Raw genomic sequence first — 20,689 nt, 5'->3', positions numbered from 1 at the left:
AGTAGCATAATAAACTGCATACACATCTGCTTCCATAAACTATTCTGTCAGGCATATAAACAAATTCAAATGGTGAAAATACTTTGTAAAAAGATACCCCTCCTCTACTTACGCAAAATTTAGCCCAATTTCAGCTCATCCTCTGAATTTAACAGGTTTTCTATCACTGTAGGTAAATTAAAAGATTCTTTGTGCCTCATTAATAGTTGTGCTTATTCTTATTCATACTATTTAGTGTACACAAGACAGTTATTTTTCCTTTTCCAGTAAGGAGGGACAATCTGTGGCAGAACCTCTGAGGTCTTATCCCTAAATACAGGCGAAATCACTGGTAACCCAACCTCTGGTTCAGGTTTTTTTGTGAAGTCCTACTTGCAGTTTTATAATGTGAACCAGATTTGTGCTTGATTTTGTCACACAGCAAAGCTGAAAGATTTTTATTTAATATAGACCAACAGCTAGCTGGACAACATCATGTTTCTTTTCCACAGAGGTAAACAGGTGGGCAATACCACACCATTCTCATCTCATTTTGAACTACGATTAGACCCATATACAGTCATAATGGAGATTTACAGTCAAAATTCTTACAACTGAACAAGGAAACCAAATTAATTCAAAATTATTTCTTGGGGTTTTGTTTATTCTACATCTTACCATTATCTATCAAAGAACCTATTGCACATATTTGAAGATTATCAGACTAAACTGTTAACCTTTTTCAACAACAGAACCAACATCTTTGCCATAAGCACCTCTCTCCTTCCCAAGACATACTATGTTATTTAGAGAGGAAATCACCTGCAAATTGCTGTACACACACACACACACACACACACACAATCCTCCAAAAATCATCTTCTGGGTGATAATTCACTTTTTAATTGCATTCATTTTATCACTAACGTAACTTTCTAAAATTTATTTGCATTCATATCCTATCTTCCAACCCAAGATTAATGTTTTTCTTTCTTTTCCCCTTTAAACATATTCAACTGGAATTAGAAAAGCCTTAATATGAGAAATCATTTCCAGCAACAAAATTTTTTTAAAGTCTCATATATTACTTGTTTCACATATGTCTACATTCATAAAAAATGCCTACAAGCAATGCAAGTGATGATCAAAGAATTATTTTTCTACGATTCTTATTATGTTCAGCAAGTCATCTCATTTAAGTGCATCTAAAAAGAAGATTTTACTTAAAATATTGGGCTTTTCTAACTGAGACAGGGAAACACCTGTAAGTTGAAACCAACAGCAAAAGTTGTACCTGCTTCCCTCATGCTGTGGTCACTCTTTAACATTTGTGTCAAGTTGCCATCCCTAGACAATCTCTACTTGCCAAGGTTACCTATATTCTCAATATGGCTTTCGAAAACGCTAGAAAACATTTCATAATGTGGGTGACCACGCTGCTGTTGCACAGTTATTCTTCGCTGCCTGGGCGCTTGATTGAAGACAGGCAGAAGTATGTCAGCATGGACAGATCACTCCTCTGTATGTACCAGCAGCTGACTGGATGACAGCCAGATCTAATCTGGATGCCACACAGCTGTGCACCTGAGCAGTGGTGTTCCCATAATAATTCTCCAATTCTTTCTGTACACCTGTACAGTGCCTGAGGAGGTCCCTTACATTCAGGCCCAGACTACAGGAAAATTCACATACATATACGTTAAGGCAATTTCCACAGGTGAATTCACTAGATGGCCTCCTATCATGGTTCTCTAATGCATATTCTCAATTTTTTGCACTGCTTGTAATTTCATTGAAATCAGCAGGACTACACAAATAACATAAAGCCTACAGCAAATCTGGCCAAAGACATTGCAAAAGTCAGTTGTACATAAAGGAACAAAAGTTGCATTAATCTCCAAAGAACAAACAAAAATCACAGGCACCCTCCTGCCTCCAAGGAGTATCTATTCTTGCTTTCCTTACTGATCTTGTTCCCAGGGTAGAACACTAATCAATCTTTAAAAACAAATCAATTGCCATAATATTAATTAGACAGCAACAAAAACAAACAGCAAATATTTGAATATTTGTAAAAATAACTTCATTTCCTTCTGAAAAAGTTATGCTTTCCAGTGCTAAATTCACCTAATGCTTTGTGCTCTTCTGTTTCAGACATTCCAGATAATAAAAGAAAAAAGGGTAAGCTTATAATGTTAAGAAATATGTAAATATTTGTTTATTCAATTGGAACAGCAGAAAAGAGAACAAATGGAATTACTGTAAAGTTCTCTACAACCATTCTTTAAAGTTTTTGTTTCTGTCACAATGTTCCCTGAAGCAAGCATGCTGCAGGGCCAGCAGTTTCCTCAGCTGCTGAAGACTGTAAATAACAACTTCTAAAATGTGTTTTACTCATGCAATACAAAGGAGTTAGGCATGACTGCGCATGTAGAAGGATGCCCCATCCTTCCTGAAGAAATACAGGAGTATTACGTACTATGGGACTCTAATCAAGAGCTTGTTAATGTTCATTTTCCTCCATCACTTATGTGGCATCAGGGCCACCCAATATTCACTAGAAACATCTTACTAAATTCCTTCTTTTATACCTTATATTTTGTAACAAAGGAACCATTTATTTGCTCAGGGTAGTAAGGAAATAGTTAAGAGAATCCAGTCACATGTCAACAACCATTAGATATAAAACCCATGCTAATGTGTTTTCAGTTTATGGAATACTTTTTAAAAACAATTAAAATAATAGCACAAACCCCTTTGAAAGTATCTACAAAAACATGTACAATCACCTTCAGTTTTTCAATTTCTTCGCTAAATTTGCTAAGACAGTTACATTCGCCTCTAGTTTGCGTGGCTTTTAAATAGCTAAATACTAAAAAGTTACTGCACAAGTTAGTAAGAATGCCCCAAAATAGCAGCTTTCTGAAGAACTGCCTTCACCAATGGAATAACCCAATTTTTTACAGTGTGTGATCAGTGTACACAACATGCCTGAAGCGGGCTGTAGGCAACAGTGTTCTGCAGACATCACACATATTTTCAAAGCTGCTTCAACAATTAAAAGAAACAAACCAGAAGTATTATTACAAAATCTTTGTCTCACTGTAAAGAACAGCATGCTAACAAATTCCACATTAATGAAACTGAAGGGCAAGTCAGAATAGCTGTAGAACAATTCATCTCAATGAACTGCATCCATGAACAGCCACTTCTTTAGTGCTTCTCTGAACACACAGGCAATGCTGTCAATGAGTTACATACTAGTTGCTTGCTGGAGGAAGAACAAGTTCTTGGGTTTGATGGCTATTATCAAAAGGTTTCTTAGAGAAGGTATTCAAGAACCTTGAGCTGCCACTTGAATATCCACTGACCATCAAGATACTTGTTTCCTCACTAAGCAATTCTTGACAAAAATTTAATACAGTTAGAGATCAGCCAGGGAAAATTAGCTAAAAATGCATCAGTCTGCAAGCTTCCTTCCACATCCTGTTTTAATGTGGGAAGCTTTTCAAAGAGTTTTGCCATGTACATAGAAAGATTTCTAGAAACATGCAGTGGCTGTAGTATTTTCCTTTGCCACATATGGCTTAGAAAAAGAATAGGCAGGCACAGATTGGATTCAAACTTCAGCATTGCTTTTTGTTCATAACTTTACGGGTACTTTCAAGCTTGTAGAACTGCCTCCAGCTAATATTTAAGCATCTCTAATCTTCAGAAGGATTCAAAATCACTTTGCCTTTAATTTGCAAGTCAAACAGATATCCCTGATCCAGGCACATGGATGCCTTCAAGAGAGGTTAAACATCAGAAAAAAAAAAAAAAAGGTAACATCATTATTAACTTTTACTGAATCCATTCAATAGGGACAGCACAATTCTTTTATTTTTTTTTTTACATAACAATCAGTGTATTCATGTTAGTTTCACCTGGCCTGATGTCTTAACTTCAAGCAAGCACCTATGGAAAAGGGAATGATGCTTGGTGATACTTAGGTCAGCACTCACACAGATAAGGTTCTATTTTAGATAAAGAACTAAAAGAAAAAGAAGGGGGGGTAAAAGAGTACTTCCCTACTTCATAAAGATGTTTGGAAAATAGTCAGGTACTGTTACATTTTAGCACTCAAGCACCACAATGCAAAGGGCCACGTGCAGTGTGTGCTTGCAGCCCAGAAAGCCAACTGCATTCTGGTCTGCATCAAAAGGAGCATGACTAGCTCGAAGGAGGTGATCCTGCCCCTCTGCTCTTGTGAGAACTCACTTGGAGTACTGTGTGCAGTTCTGCAGTTCTATGACTATCTGCTGAAAATGAACAGTTTATTGGTTAAAACTGAAAATGTTTGGTTATCCCTCAGGGTGCAAATTGTATTATATCCTTTCTACCAGGATCTCCCTTAAAATGCTCCAGCATTGGTGATAGAGTCTCTTGCCCACCAGCTGCACACTCCTCCAAATAATTCTGTTCCCTGGAGTTTCAAGAACAGAAAGGGAAAAAGGAAAATCACAATCCTTTTCTCAAATTGGAATTTAAGGCATGAGGACTGTATATCTGCTCATTAAGACTGAAGTTCCACTTTTACCTCAATTACCTCTGTTATCAGCTGAAAAACACACCATCAAATGAATACTGGTGAAAATAATCTGAGAAGTAGTGACATTTACTCTAGCAGCCCTCCTCTTTCTTGCCGCATTGAAGTTTATGGAAGGATATACAGCTACATCCTATAAACAGGATATAACTCTCTACTGAGCCCCTTATCCTCATTTTCAACTACATCCATGAATGGTAAGCTCAGCTCACACACATGCACACACCATTAAGAGGGTGAGGAGACTCGACATGCTCTCACTACCATCCAAGGGACTGCATCCACATGATTCTCTGCTGCAATGAATTTGGCAAGAGGGAGAAAAACACTGTCAGGAAGAAATGTGTCATTCCATAGTGTCTTCTTGAACACATATTTCAAAATATTTTCTCCTCATTTGCCCCAATACTGGCACAAAGGAAAAGCTCCCAGCCTTGGACTAAAGAAAAGAAGAGGTTCAGAGTCTCTGCTTATACTCTGGTGTCTGTAGCTCTGGGCTTGAAAAATGGGACCCAGCCAGGTAGGTAGGTCAGAGAAGTTTGGACACAGCAACAGAGTAATTCCATGATACAACAAAGGTCATCACTGCACAAGGCTAAATAGCACAGATTCAAAAAGAATTTTACAACAGTACAAAATACTCTTAGAAGTAAGAAACATTTTTGTGACGGAGGGAAGAGATTTCCAAAGAGCATCCTGAAAGATCCAGGAAGACAGCAGGGAATATATAAAATTGTGCTCTCCAAAGATGCCAAGAGAACTCACATTTACATTGTCATCAATTATTTTCTCAAGCTATCTGACTGCTGTGGCACTACAACCACATGTTGTTTTATTCTTCATTGCTATTCACTGGCTTTTTGTCTTTATAAAAATTGATGAAAGGAGGCTAGAGCAGTCTAGGTTTGCAAGACACTTCACAAAAAAATATAGCAGTAATCAGAGCAAAATGGAGCAAGACTGGCAATTAAATGCAGTGCTGCACAAAACCCCTGACTTTCATGAATCAGTGTCAAGGGATAATTTTTGGATTTTGCCGTCACTGCTTTTGAATATATGCACTGAAATTTAAGCCAACTCAATTTATTATATTAAAAAGTTATGGTGTTTCATACAGTTACAAAACACAGAATGTAATTTTCTGTTACTATTAATGTTCGAATCAGAAATTTATGATTGGTATGTTTTCCCAGCCATGTATTCTGATTAACTGGGGTCTCACCTAAGAAAAAAGATCTTAAATAAATTCAAATTACACCTCATAATTTTTCTTCCCATAAACTCCCACACAAGTAATACAATACAACCAAGATCTTTGCAGAGAATAAGAAAACAAAACAAATAAAACAAATACCATGTCTTACATCTGATCTGTGACTATAGGACGTCAAGAACATCTGCTTTGTCCTCACACTACCATGGAAACATTCTCAGGCTTTACCACTGAGGATAACACATGAAGCTCCTCTTTGTTTGCTTCTTCAAAATAATTACATAAGCAACAACAACAACAAAAGATTGCTGATGTCTCAGCTTTTAATATAAAATACTATGGGAAAGTTGCTCAGAAGATAATGAAATAGTACATCTGTTTAAGAAACATTTACTTGATAAAACCAACAATAATCTGAAAAACAAAAAAGTTCTCATCCTTTTCTTTTTATTGATAATGTTTCCACGAGACAAAACTAAATTCCAAATTTCAAACAGTTTAAATTTTCTTACACATAACCAGCCAAAAAGGTCAAGCAACAGAAAAGTTAATTTACCATATGCAAATGTGAGGCTTTTCCCTATTTGTATTTTGCCAAATTAACCCTTTGTTTAGAAGAAAATTCAGACCAAAAATTTTGAACATGTATCCCTGCACATAAGCTAAGAATAACATCCATATTTAGATACTTAGACACATGAATAACTTACATACTTAGACAACACCGCATATTATAACTGACATCAGACAAACTGCTGGCCCACATTTTTACATATTACAACATATTGTTGCAAAAATTACTTATGCAAAATAGCCGTAGCTATTTCCAGAAGTAAGAGGAATCCTGATCAAGCACCCACATCCATGAATCAAGGACAGGTTCAGACTTTCAGCAAATTGCTCTGACAAATTAGGTAATAAATTTCTATCACTTTCACAGGACAAAGTAATTTTTCAAAAATGAACTAGTTAAACAATGAACTCCTAAATCTGCAAACAGACAAAGCACCATACTTCAAATGAACTAAAACACAACGAAATCAGTAGTTTTGGGCAAGTTTATTGTTGTGACTAAGAACTAGATGTGCAACATCTGAAGTTCACTGTTAACTACCCAGAGTAAACTTAAGAGAAAGAATCAGAATGTTTACCTTAGTGGCAAAGACCGAAGTAGGAAATAATTAAAGCAGCCGCACTGTGCTAAAAATGTCTCATACTGTACTGATAACAGATGAACACAAGAAAGGACTCCAGTGTGCAGTGGCTGAATTCTTGCTGCCTACCAGTTTTATCCAAGATCTGCTTCTGCACAACAAGTACTAAATATAAAGGTCCCACAGAGTATGTAAAATGCCCATAAAAATCTCAGCACGCTTTCTGGGATAGGATGGACACATTATACCTTAAAAGTCCCTGCCAAGTAGGAGTGATACTTTCTAGTGCAGAGCATGCTAGAGAAATGAGATCTTCCTACACTTTAATGGGTTATATATAGTCTGGTTTTGGCTTTTGACTAAACAATGCCTGGAACATTTTTCAAACTGTTCAATCAAGAAAGGAGAACAAAATTAATCAGGGTCAAATAGACAAAGTATACATATTAAGATGGATCCTCTGCAAACCCAACACATCTTTAAATGCCAAAAAAGGACAGCCAGTTCACCTGAAAAGAAGTAGTCATTAATATCTCAGAAAGGGGGAAAACCAGGAAGACAGCAGAATTTTTATGAAAGTGATTAAAAAAAAAAACCAACAAAATTCTAGTCAAACTTAGATCTTAAGAGAAGCTTCTAACACTTCAGCTGAGAAAATCATAATATACTTCTTGCTGTAAAGCACGAAATATATCCTTTTTTCTCTCAAATGTGGCATAATTTTCTGTAGAACTTAAGAGAAATTAATGACATGCTTGATACCTGGTGGTGCATGTACATGTGAGATGCTTAGTGGGTCTGGTCTTCCCACCCCATGACAGAGATTTCAAATTTCAGATTTGTGGCATTATAGGCTTTCACAATGGTAATCTTTACAAAATCACCATCTGCTGTAAGCAAGCTGACTTGCAGCCTTTTCCTTTCTAGTTATTTCCCTGCAGCACAGCTGCTTGCCCCAATGATTTCTGTGAGTATAATAGTGTTTGCTTCAGTGTCAAGGGATTGTTATTTTGGAATTGGGTTTGGAAACAAATTTGAACTCTAAAATTTGCTTGATGTGTTAACATCCATAAGCAATTTTTTTAAAGGTTTGCCAATTTTGTCCTTTCAGAAGCCCCATACATTAAAGATTTAAAAAAATGTTTAAAACTGATACTCCGTTTCTGTCCAATTTCCAGCCTTACCAGAAAGTATTTGTGAGTAGCTCTGCTGTGCTAACCAGAAGTCTCTGAGAGACATCACAAGTTACCTCACTGGGACAACGCAACTTTTCATCCTGGAATACTCCCTTTCTTGTCACTCCTAGCTAGAAGATGAGCACCTAATTGATTACTCTGCTTCACAAGTGAGACTATTTCCAGCAGTGCTAGATCTCAAAGATGGACTGTCCTGTTACACAAAAGCCAAATTATCGTTACTATAGGCTCTGAAAAAGTCACCTGGAATCAAAAACCAGAAAAAAACACCACCGACAACAACACCTCTCCCCCCCACCCCCCGCAAAAAAACAAACAAAAAACACACAAGCAAAGGACACAGGAAAATCTAGAAACATTGTTATACCTCTATGACATGAAGATGATTAAGCAGTAAATTTTTTAGCTGATTCTGTAAGAATATATGAATACGAAAAGCACCTCTGACAAAATGGTAAATCTCCACCCACATTTCGGATCATATCATCAGAGAATGCAATATATTTAGGAAGACTTGCAGGGAGCCACAAAAACTTATATATAGAGTTCTGTGTTGTACCAATAATAAAACCATACAACAATTCACACAATTAAGGAGTAGCATTCAGATCAGACTTGTTTCTTTTCTTTAACAACAAACTCTTTTTAGGTGATACCAGAAAACTCAGTGTTTCTGCATAAACACACTCATCTGTCCTAGAACTAAAATTTACATTACATGTATGGTGCTTAATTTTGAAAGGCAATCCTTCAAACATATTATAAACCAACTCAGAAATGTCCTTACACAGACAGTTACAGTTTCTCTCATTATTCGTTTAACAAAGTAAAATGTTCTTATTCAGAATGCAGCAACTGTGAAACTGTCAACAGCTCCCATCCCAACACAGCTGATTAGTATAGCTCTAAGAAGCAGCAGAAAAGGTATTCACTGAAGCTCTGAAAAGAAAGGATAGCAAACATGACCTCCTCATTGCAGGCATGAACTTGAAAAGTTTCATAGATCCCCCAACAACATACATTTCCAATAAAACCAGGATAAAGGCATCCACAGATGTTAAACCAGAAGAAAAATGTGCTACAATTCATTCTGACCCAGACAAAACAGGCCACAAAATTTCACCCTAAGACTCCTTAACAAATACACTACTAAAAAAAACTTTCGTAACTTTTCTTGGAGCCAGAGTGAATCTTTCTAAAACCAGGAGAGAGAGAAAAAAAAGTTGATTCTTCATCATAAATACCAGAAGGGACTGTTGGGAAGATTCAATATTAACAGTTGTGTACGATGGCCATCCCTCCCATTTGTATAACACAAAATTTCAAACCTGTCTATAATTTGATTAAAATCTTACTTTGCCTTTCTGCAGTATAATGCAAGGCTTATCCACATGCATGATAAAGTACGGGCTTCAGATTTAAAATTCATATAAGCAATGTAAAAAGTTGTACAGGCTTTCACTTTGCAATGCATTCATTTTAGCTTAAAATTAGTATTAGTGCCTTAAGACAGAACGACTATTGAAACAGTGTTTTGAAGCAGCTGAACTAATCATATTCCAGACTGGATTTTAGATAAATCACAGCAACGATGTATGTGATGAAGCAGGGAGAAGACATTTTCTTGTGGGAGGGATGGATGAAAAGGCAAAAACAAAGGATAAGAAATACAAGCAAGTAAAATAAGGAAAGATAAAGTAAAATATACTAAGCTACATGGAATAAGAGGGATGTGAGAAGTAGAATAATGATGCTACAAGGTAACACTAGAAAAGATCTGCTACAATCTATTAAGAAATATAGGATGAACTAAATAAAGAATGTTTATGAAAATTACTTTTCCTAGTGTATTAAAATGTTTAGAACTAAAAATGGCACAGAGTAAGATAGAGAACAGTGTTTCTCTCTTTTGGAGTGAGGACGTTGTGGCTATGGCATGAATATTTTCTGTATCAGTCAGTTGTTGACAAATAGACTTTAACTTACAAAGAGATACTTCCATAAATTATGAACTTTTTCAAACACTGGAGTTCACCTACTTAGTGCGTACCACATATCCTACGAAGTAAGTTACCAGGATGTTGGGGGAAAATATACATAAAACTAAAAATACACATGAAAATTTGAAGTTCAAAGACACTTTTTCCAAAATCTGCCTGGCTGAACAGTCAAAACCATTTGTAAGAGAGAAACATAATTACAATGTTCTTCTTTTCACAAAACCTATTTCTAATATCATTTTAAGGACCTTGTTCTGAATATAATAGCAAAAAGACTGATATTAGACTCAAACATTTTTTTTTTTCCCCTGGAAAATATGTCCCAAGTTATTTAGAGTATATAAGAAATACATGACTTTATAAAACAAAAAATACATAAAAACACTGCAAAAATTTATAAACCTGACTTCAAAATCAATGTGTTGCTCATGTATGGCACATCTACTAGTCATGCTAATCAGACAAGAGTCATTAAAACCTTTACATGTTACTAAAACGTTCTATATGAATAACCACATACAATACAGACTATAAAAAAGTACTTCAGAAACATTTTAGAAGGCATAAACACGCTGCATATGGCTGTGAGGGCTCTAAAAATTAGTGATTTTCCACACACAGAATTGTGTGGAATTCAAACTCTATCCTTCTAAGACTAGAGCTGAGCTCCATCAGAAAGTTTTTAGCATTTCCTATCAAGAACATAAAGGTTTAATTCAAAATCTTTAGACTAAACTGACAACAAAGATGTCATAATTTTATTAGTAACTCTACATGCCTATTATTAGAAATGGAAATTTTGTCTGTTCTGAACATCAAAAAGGGATATGGAAAATGTTCATATTTCCAGGATAAAGAGCAAATATTTAACAAGGAGGCTAAAGTCTTATAAATAACTAATACATGTCCTGAATTGTTAAGTTTTTAAGAGTGAATACAAACAGGTTAGTAGATAATTGATGTAGCATGATAAATTTATTATACAGGTATCACCTCTGTTGTATACATGTACATAAACACAGTTATACATTCCCCAAGATAATTTCTACATTATTTCTTATCAGATCAACTACATAAGAAAACATTTTAATCTCAAATTCATGATCTACCTGGAACTGCATTCCACTGAAATCCTCTCCCCTGCTACCTGATTTGTCTATTTTGAGACATGACAACATATAAGCATAACTGTGTGGGAAATTTAAATGCTTTAAATGTTGAAGATTGAAAAATAAAGGAACCCTGACCAGTCAGTATCACTGATTTCACAATGTGAATTTATCTGCTTCAGTATGAAACCAAATTAGTCAAAATCAGAGCACCAGGAAGAAAAACAATCCTATATATAAAGTGTTATAACTGCAGAAGAGACTATCAACCAAAAATCAAACCTACAAACTATACTGAATTATTTCCTGTTCATATTACTAATTTGAAAATTCCAGCCAATTGTTTACCAGTTCATTTCCTCTTTCTGCACACAGTGAACCCTAAAGACAATGTCTGAACTCTCCTAAAGACAGAACTTTTTTGTAAGCTTATTGTCACACAGCCTCAAGTGTGGAGGCTCTCCAACAGAGTTGTATTTACAGCGTAAAAGAGGCAAATGGGACTTTGTAACTGTGTTCTTACTGCACCATGCTAAAACATGCCCTGGAAAAGCATAACTAATTTCCAGTTAAGCTTATAGAAGAATCTTAGGGCTTGTATACATAGTATTTCTCACTGCTCCAACTACACTGATTTAGTTACAATAGTAGCAGTCCCTTATACAAAACACACTTCAATCTGAAGTTTAAATCATGCATATAGGATTTACAGTTCACTGGATAAATTACCAGGGTAAACTAATGTAGCTCAAGTACAGCTTAAGACCATTTAAGTGTTCCCACATCAGGTACCTGCACTGGAGTAAATAAATCTTTCAGGTTCATTGTAGTAAGGCTTCTAATAATGACAGGCCCACAGATGAGCTTCACTTTGTTCCCCAAAATCACCATATAAAAAAGTTTGAAAGTAGCTATCGAACGTTCATGTTTGATTTCTAACTACAAAAGTAGCAAATTTAAAAGAACAAGAGTGTAAAAAAGATATAATCCAATTAATATTGAAAAAAAAAAGTCTTACCTTTATTAGATTTCGATGACTTGTTCTTGTTGGTTTTAAAACAAGAGCCCCTCGATTTATCTTCTCTATCCTTAATAAATTTCTGCACATCATCCAAAGAAAGCTTTTGAAGGACAACTACAGGCTTAGCTCCTTTATTCAGATCTTCAACTAGCCCAATCTTCTCTACTTTGTCTTTCTGTTCAACTCTAAATTCAGTTTTCCTTGACTCCTGAGTAACACTGCCATCTTTATCACGCTTGATTTTTGGAATGACAAAATGTTTCAATGCACCAGATCTTGCCCCCAACAAGTAACTGGGAAACTCTGCTTTACTGTCAGCATGTGCTTTATTAGCATCTACTTTACTCTTATTACCATCTGTCCTTCGTTCATCCTTGCTATTGGGTGATTTAAAACCAGGTTTATTTGATTTACTTGAATCTCCTCTACCTTCCTGTTTAATACGAGGGCTGTCAGGTCTTGATTTCTGATCCCCAGCTGAAAACCTTTCCCTCGAATCACCAGACTCATGCCTATGTTTCCTTTCAAATTTCTCAGGTTTTGAACCATCAGATTTAATACCATGCTTAGAATCATGTTCATTTTTGTTTGCGGATCTCAAATATTCAGGCCTTCTAATCTTGGATGGATCTCCTCTGTATCTCTCTGAATCCCCCCTATCCTCAGATCTTTGTTTAAGGCTATCATGATCACGCCTCAGTGCATCAGAAACTGAACGACCATCAGGCCTTTGTTTTGTTGGATCAGATCTACTTTCAGGTTTTACCCTTGAAAGGTCAGATTTTACATCTAGTTTATGTCTAGATACTTCAACTTTCTTATCTAACAATGGTTTACTGGAGTCTCTCCTATTATCATGTCTATGTTTTGGTGTTTCAGGCCTGCCTTCAGTCTTCTGTTTTGGTGTTTCAGGCCTGCCTTCACTCTTCTGTTTTGGTGTTTCAGGCCTCTGCCTTATTTCCTGTTTGCCATTATTTTGTTTTCCCTCATTCTGTTTCATCTCCATTTGCCTGCTCTCATTTTGTTTTGATTCTGTCTGTCTGTTCTCATTTTGTTTCACTTCCATTTGTCTGCTTTCATGCTTGCTTTCATGTTTAGCTTCTAACTGTTTGTTCTCATTGTGTTTACTTTCCAACCGTCTGCTCTCACTTTGCTGAAATTCCATTTGCCTGTTTTCATTTTGCTGGATATCTGTCTTTTGACCTTCAAAGTCTGTCTTTTTCCTAAAAATTTCTGGATGGTTTTCAGGTTTAAATTTAAGAACTCCAGCAGTGTCTTCTTGGGGAACACACACAAATGCGTCATTATAGTGCTTAATTTCTTCAGGTTTTTTGATGGTGTCCAAATCCTGAGTTACTGTTGCCTGAGAGTCCGCTCTTCCTGCTTGCTGCAGATCGATACTAACCATTAACGCTGGCCTTGCCCCATTTCCTGCAGAACCTGTCTCCTGAGAAGCTGCTCTATTTCCTCCAGTAGCACCTCCAGCCTCCTGTGGTTTATTTTCTTGTTTTCGCTTCTTCAAAGGCTTATCTGCAAGTTAAAGAGAAACAACACAAATTACATATATAGACTGGTAAATGGTCCATTTCCCTCCACTCCCACCAATTAATCCTCCTCAAAAAGTATGTGCACACACAACAAAATCAATTGAATTTAGAAGAATAATAAAATTTCTCTAGCTAATACTTTTTAATGTATTCAGACTACCATTCATTGTAAGTCTACAACAGCTGCCAACTACTCATCAAAAAACCCCACCCTTAAAACATGACACCAAAGTCCCTGTGTGATTATTTCCTTAGAGACACCTAATAAAACAGCTGCAACACATAAAGACAAAAAAAAAAAACAAACAACAAAAAAACAACATCCCAATCAAACCCAAAACTTTTAGAAAACCCCAAACTAATTATGCTTGAAGCAGAAGTCTGCAGCAACAAAGTTAACATGCACCTCCACAACTACTTTCTGAGGAATACTACTATAAAAGATTCTCTTCTGACACATTCAGCCTGCTTCATTATACATTAACTAAGCAAAAATCTACAGTGATTAAGACAGAGGTCCTCCCTATATGGTTCAGCTTATCAGTTGGACTTCACACATATTTTATAGCCAGGGAACACATGAACAATGAACAAAAATTATTAAACTAACTCCAACACTCCATGCTTGTCTTTGAACCAAAGCAGTATACCGAGAGCTGGAGTTTATACCATAACACATATGTGCTTGTTGGGGGGTGACTACACACTTAAAAACTTCAATATTTTCTCTTTGCAACCATAATTCTTTTCATGGGTGAAATAAAAAGTTCAGTGGCAACTTTACGTAGTTAGGCTTGACTCTGCAATAAGCCTTTCAGTTTGTACTAAAAAATCATTAACAGTAGAATACAGAAAATAAAGTGAGCCAATCACACGCCCTGTAATTTGGCAGAATTCGTAGAAATGAGCAGCACACGGAAGTATCCAAAAGATATGTTATTTTCATTTAAACTACAACCTATTTCTATAACCAACATGGTATTCTAAAGTAAAGTTCATTTCTGCCATGAAAACCAAAAGCTCTACTTGCACTAAGCCTTACATTCTCATTTCTGAACTATCATTGTGTAACTTGTCAAAAAAAAACCCAATGACTTTCTCTGTAATCAGGGAATATGACTTCAAGTCTAAGAAATCATGAAACTTGGGTTGGAAATACTGTTGTGCAGATGTATCGTCAAAATGCCTAGACCACAAATATACAAAAAATAACTTATTTCACGCCTAGATTTGTGGTGCTTTATCACCAGATGCAATGAGCCAGCTCTTATTTTGGAGAAGGAGAATGAGGTAAGGAGGATGCAATCAAGGAATAGGAAATAAACGCCAAGGGAAAAAACACCACTCTCTCAAATTCTAAACCAAAATTGTAAAGTATGTTTTTCAACTTATTCTACATTTGTAGAAGATTTTCATTTAGAAGAATCAAAACTTTGAAAGATCATCTCCAATATTAACATTAAAGAACAATATCAAATACTTATATGGTCAATGCCAGTGATAGGCACATGCCTTTTCCCCCATCATTTTAATTCCCAAGTCTATTTGTACATCTTTAATTTCCTAAAACTCCAGAATTATATATAGTGTTTGAGGGTGGAAGACAGTAAAGACAGATACAATGAACTCCATGCTGACACAGGTCAACTGCAAATAAGGAAATTTGCAAAATTCAACAAAAACCTGTAAGAACACCTGCCAACTTTATGGTAGAGATGTGAAGCAAAATAAATTTGCCAAATCAAAGGTGCAGCTTTACAGCATGGAGATTTTTTCCTTTTCTATACTACAAAACTATTGGATTGATATGAGAACTTACACAGATTAATTTCCTTACACTACTGATTAAAATGAATATTTTTTTTTTAAACCTTCATGCAGTGATGAAAAACCTTTTTCTCCTTGTGACGAAGAGGGCTTTGGCCTCATTGAGCTTCATGACAAATCTTAGGAATGGTAATGAAGTGGAAGTTTTCAGATTCATTGGTTTCAAATTGGATTTTTTTTTCGGTTAAAGAAAACATATACATTGATAGACACACATCCACACACATCACTACCTTATTTCTGAATTACAACTCTTTAAATTTTGAAAAACAAATTGAGAAAGTTGTGTTCTTAGCAAAAATCATTCAGCTTTTTCATTTTAACCTAGAAATGTCAGCCACACTTAAAAAGTCCTGTAAAGCTCTGATGATGGATCTAACAGTAGCCTTTAAGACATTACTGTTATCAGTTATCTGCCCCATTCCTTTAAATGAGGTTATCACCTGTAGCAGAAGGGAACACACATTCGTATTTCCACAAGTGTATGTCATTGTCCAATGTATCACCTTAAGGCATTAGTGAAGATCGTTTACATAAACATACCACGCTGAACGAGTCAAATAAGAGCCAAGTGAATTTTTCCCTCTGCTACCGCTGCTACAGGAACAAGGCAGATGGCCAGAAGCTGTGATGTCTTAAACAACTGTAGCTGGATCAAGCAAAACTCACCTTTCAGAACCCTCATGCTGAAGGCTCCAAGATTAAACAACCAAAACAATTCAAGTAGGATCAATTTTCTCGCTTGAACTTCTGTAACTGACCAGGCTCAAAATGCTGATGCTCTTCATCATCCAAAACATTAAATTGTTAGTTGAACACATGTAAGTAGATGATCAAATCAGAACTTGGCAAAAGTATTCCCTCTAAACACAGAGCTCTTCTGATGCGCCTTCCTCATTTCTCTTGACAAATGAATACTGATGTTTTAGTATATTATGATAACAATGTGTTAACATCTTATCTAAGAACACCTTCAAAGTTTTCTCTTCCTAAATGGCAAGATGATTGCAAACAGTTACAGATTACTCCAGATTTCTTCATATTTCCAGTGTATCTTCACGTCGATCCTCAGAACTAGATTTCATCATTAGCGTTTTGCTTCTATGAGATTTCAGGATCTAGGACAAAAAAGCTGGCCCAAGTATATGAAAATATCAGGTTGAACTGGGGCATAAAAGATATGACAAGTACATAGTACAGCCATCTTCACAGAGCATAATAAAAAAAAAAATCCACAAAAAACTTTTAAGTTGCCATGGTAGCTGCAGAAATCTGAAAGCTGACATACACCATTGGATTTCAAGGGCTTTATGAAATCGTGAACCCACTTTGAACTATATGAGAATAATCAAAGAGTCAGAGGTGTATACAGAGTAATTACCATCAGAAAACGGAGGTCTTCATATCTTTTCTTTTACAGTCATATATATGCAAGTTTGCATGCATCTACTTTGTTGTCTTTAGTCCCAAGACCGTTTAGGTTTTTGATGAACATATGAACATAGGAACTCTAACAATATCCATTCAAATATACTCTGTATCCCTCAGTATCCAAGCTTCATCCACTTCATTCCATATACAGTAGGATTTCTTTTTATTATCAGGATTTAGGACTTTGCCAAAATACCAGGCTAACGTTTTTCTTTCAAATCCTGAAGATGTAGATTCAAAGCTTGCCACAGTTCTGGACACACAGGCTTGCAAACTCTTGAGACTAATAGAATGTGATCAGCATCTTTTTTCTTCACTCTTTGTAATAGTCTTCATAATAAAAGGAATATGTTTTAAACTTTCTATGTTAGAGATGAAGTATCCAAGTTTGCTGTTTTCAGCTTCTTTTATCTTAGTAATATTATCCACTCCTCCCCCTCTTCCAACAGAATGTAGATACATCCAAAATATATCCACATTTTGTTCAATTCTCAAAAAAAAAAATTACGATGGTTTAGAGCAAGTCTGACCCTAGTTATTCTCTTTATGTATATATACATCCTTTTGGCTTGGCAAAGCTGCACAGATGTTCTCTTTCTATTGCAACATGCTCAATACGAGACAATAGCTTGGTAATCAAAGCAAGATCAGAAGCTACCTTATTCTAAAAAATAGTAGAGATGTTCTGTAAGTTAAATGGGTCACTGTGGTGCAAGAAAAAATACATTACAGGAACCACAAGTCTGAAACGGAAAAAAAAGATTAGCTGGATTTCCAAGCAGTTACCCTCACATGTTCTCTTCTGAACAGTATTCCTGGAGACCTGGATGGCCTTCATCTTTGGAATTATCTGTGTATCAAAATGATGAGTACTTTCATATTTAGAAATTAATCAACTACTGTGGAACTTTTGTGAAAAAAAAAACACTGCACTGGAATAACCACAAATACTTTCAAATATACTTCTGCTGAAGCCACGAGTCAATAATGGTTTGAAGAATATTCATCCTGAAAATGGGTATGCTTGGAAGCAGACAAAGTGTTACAGGGCTAGCAGCTGGATGAGGGGAGCTGTACTAAAAAAGTATCTCTGCTCTTCCATTTAATCTGAAATCTTTCCAGAGCAGCAGCCAGAACACCATTAGTGCCAAAGTCTTCGATGTTACTGCTTTCTTGAAAGCCTGACTGCCTAAATCCCAGACAAATGAGTATAATAGGATGGTAGCTTAAAAACTTCTAGAACTGCTTGTCCTAGTACACTGAAATGGGCCTTTTGTAACTATATGTGAAAATGCAACAAATCTAAATAATAACCACATGCATGGTTGCTAAGCTTCATTGTAGCAGAATGGTAACACTTTGCTCTACTGCTTGGCAGGCTCTAAATACAGAGATTTCTGAATAATCTTGAAGACACAACAGATCACTTATCACTTTCCCGTTTACACCTTGTAAGGGATTCAATTTATATCCAGGATGGTTAAATGTGAATGTACTCCTCTTCAGAGCTACAAAGATGATGAATTCTGGCTGAACCATTTTTGATCACTCCAGCACAAAAATAAAAAGTTTTATATTTTAAAGCTCTAACAGTCTTCAGAGATTACTGCAATGCCTCCACTATTCAAATTACCACTTAAAGTATTTAAATCAGCAGTTAATAAATTTAAACCAAATATACCAGTCCTAAGCAGTTAATTACCATTTTCAAACCTACCATTTTTTTAACATCAATGACAAGTCAGCCAGAAGCCAATGACTAGCTTATTTAAGCTAACAGCCAAGATTAGGAATTTTCAACAGGTAAACATACAACTAGGCATCTATACATCAACTTTGTATTTACTGACTGTTTTCTTTTCTTAGATATTTTTCACAGATCTCTTCGAAGCTGTCCCAGTGCCCTGCCCCCACAACCAACAGTGTTCTGTAGACCACAGAAACTGAAACATTCTGCGTACAAGGAAGGTTTAAAATTACTCCAATGGTACTGATGGGTGACCTATGAATGGAGTGAGGGCAAATATCCATTCTTACCTAATCCTTCATGACAACTGAACATTACTGACCATGAGAGTTTGCTCTCACATGACCTCCCTGCAAAGCCATATACCAACGAGGAACTGAAGAACCAATGAGAACTCTTCACATCAGCAGAAGAGACTCCTAGAGTACACCCTGCTCCCCTTGAAGGAGAGACTCAGCAAATACACGTCAAAAATCTTATTCTCACTGGTTGCTCCCATACAGAAGAAACCAAGAATGTGAACGTGTGAATCTAGTATAGGAAGCTTTATAGACAGAACATAATTCCAAAGTCTCTGAAGAAGAGACAGTAGCTTCCAGCTGCTTCAGTTCAGAGGAAGGATTTCTGAGAATGTGAACACAAAGAGCTGCTGATTTTACCAATCTGTTCAAAAGACCTTATCAAATTTTTGTACACTGCAAAAAGGAAAGCCCACCAGGAGGAATGTCCAAAACCAGTCAGGACAAAATGGAAAAAGACTACAGAAGTCCCTGACATGCCTTAGAGTGTAGCAGACTTCAGAATCTTCATTCTGGTAAAGTTCTGCTTGTTTTCTTAAATATAACAATCATGTAATCAGCATAACTGGAGAATGAAATAAGATGTTACGATTTTTTCTACTTAAGGATGCCTAGTAATACATTTCCTGTTAACTATACTAATACAAAAGATATTTAAAAGGAAATAACAAGAATTGAACTGAAGACATGTATAACCAAGTATCTACACTTGTTTAGAGACAGGAAACTGTACCTTAACCTTCTTGAACTTAATACTGCTTTTATAAATAATAGGATTTTAATTTATTTATGAGATAAATTTTTCTGACACAAATGGTTTTATCCATGTGGCTGCTTTGTGAAGAATTATAGTTTTGTAAACTCAATTGTTAAAATATCTTAGCAAAACCTGAAGCGCAATTACTTTGAAATACCTAATGCAGCACCTAATTTCACAAGAAAAAAGGAACACACTAACAGCAAACTTAATGAAAAATACCTATTTTATGTATCACAAATTAACATATCCAATTAGTTTTTAATTCATTTGTACAGATAGCAAACTTCAGAAATTAGCAATGACTTTGAAATATTTCTTCCAGGTGTGGATTTTACTCCGACATCATACTCTGCACTCAAAAATATCTTCAATTAACTAGATCCAGTAACATTTATACTGCATGAAATAAAAAAAAATTTCTACATCTTCTTAGGTTGATGTTAGAGTGAACTTGGTGCCTATATAGAAATGCTGGTCCTAAACTCTTGATAAGGTTTATTAATTATACATGCCATTTCTATTACCAAGATTTAAATCCATTATAGAGAAGTGACTGTCCCAGAACAAAATTCATTACTGGGTAACAGAAATACTCCCATCTATCTAACAAGTACAAATGAAGGCATATGCTACAGGCAAGTTATATCAAATTTTCTAATCTTAGATTACACTAAAATAAAAAAAAGACTTCTTACCAAAATGCTAACATTTAGTTATTTTTTACACCTGCTTACAAGAACAGGTTTCTGCACTACCCTATGTAAATCCCAACCTGAGATAAATGAGGGAATTTGCATGTTACACAAGAGCACTAAACT

At 35.7% G+C, this 20,689-nt stretch overlaps 1 protein-coding gene across 9 annotated transcripts in view; it reads right to left on the bottom strand.

The window, feature by feature from the left end:
- The window catches only part of NIPBL (NIPBL cohesin loading factor), a 156,197-nt gene that overhangs the window by 46,235 nt on the left and 89,273 nt on the right, over positions 1–20,689 (bottom strand). For 6 of the 9 annotated variants that reach the window (XM_057414299.1, XM_057414301.1, XM_057414300.1 and 3 more), the window contains one exon: positions 12,258–13,790. The exons of 2 other annotated variants lie outside the window; for them this stretch is intronic. In XM_057414299.1, the coding sequence (XP_057270282.1) occupies positions 12,258–13,790 (1,533 nt within the window). Of the gene's footprint in view, positions 1–12,257; positions 13,791–16,303; positions 16,843–20,689 lie in introns of those variants that run through there. One more of the 9 variants, XM_057414303.1, reaches the window with a different exon arrangement.

Source organism: Pezoporus wallicus, unplaced genomic scaffold (assembly GCF_028554395.1).
Source record: "Pezoporus wallicus isolate ANWC-B61680 ecotype Strahan unplaced genomic scaffold, APGP_CSIRO_Pwel_v1 scaffold_8004, whole genome shotgun sequence".
In the NCBI taxonomy this organism is placed as follows: Eukaryota; Metazoa; Chordata; class Aves; order Psittaciformes; family Psittacidae; genus Pezoporus; species Pezoporus wallicus.
The sequence above is the reverse complement of the archived record's forward strand: the minus strand, read 5'-3'. Positions and strand labels throughout refer to the sequence as shown.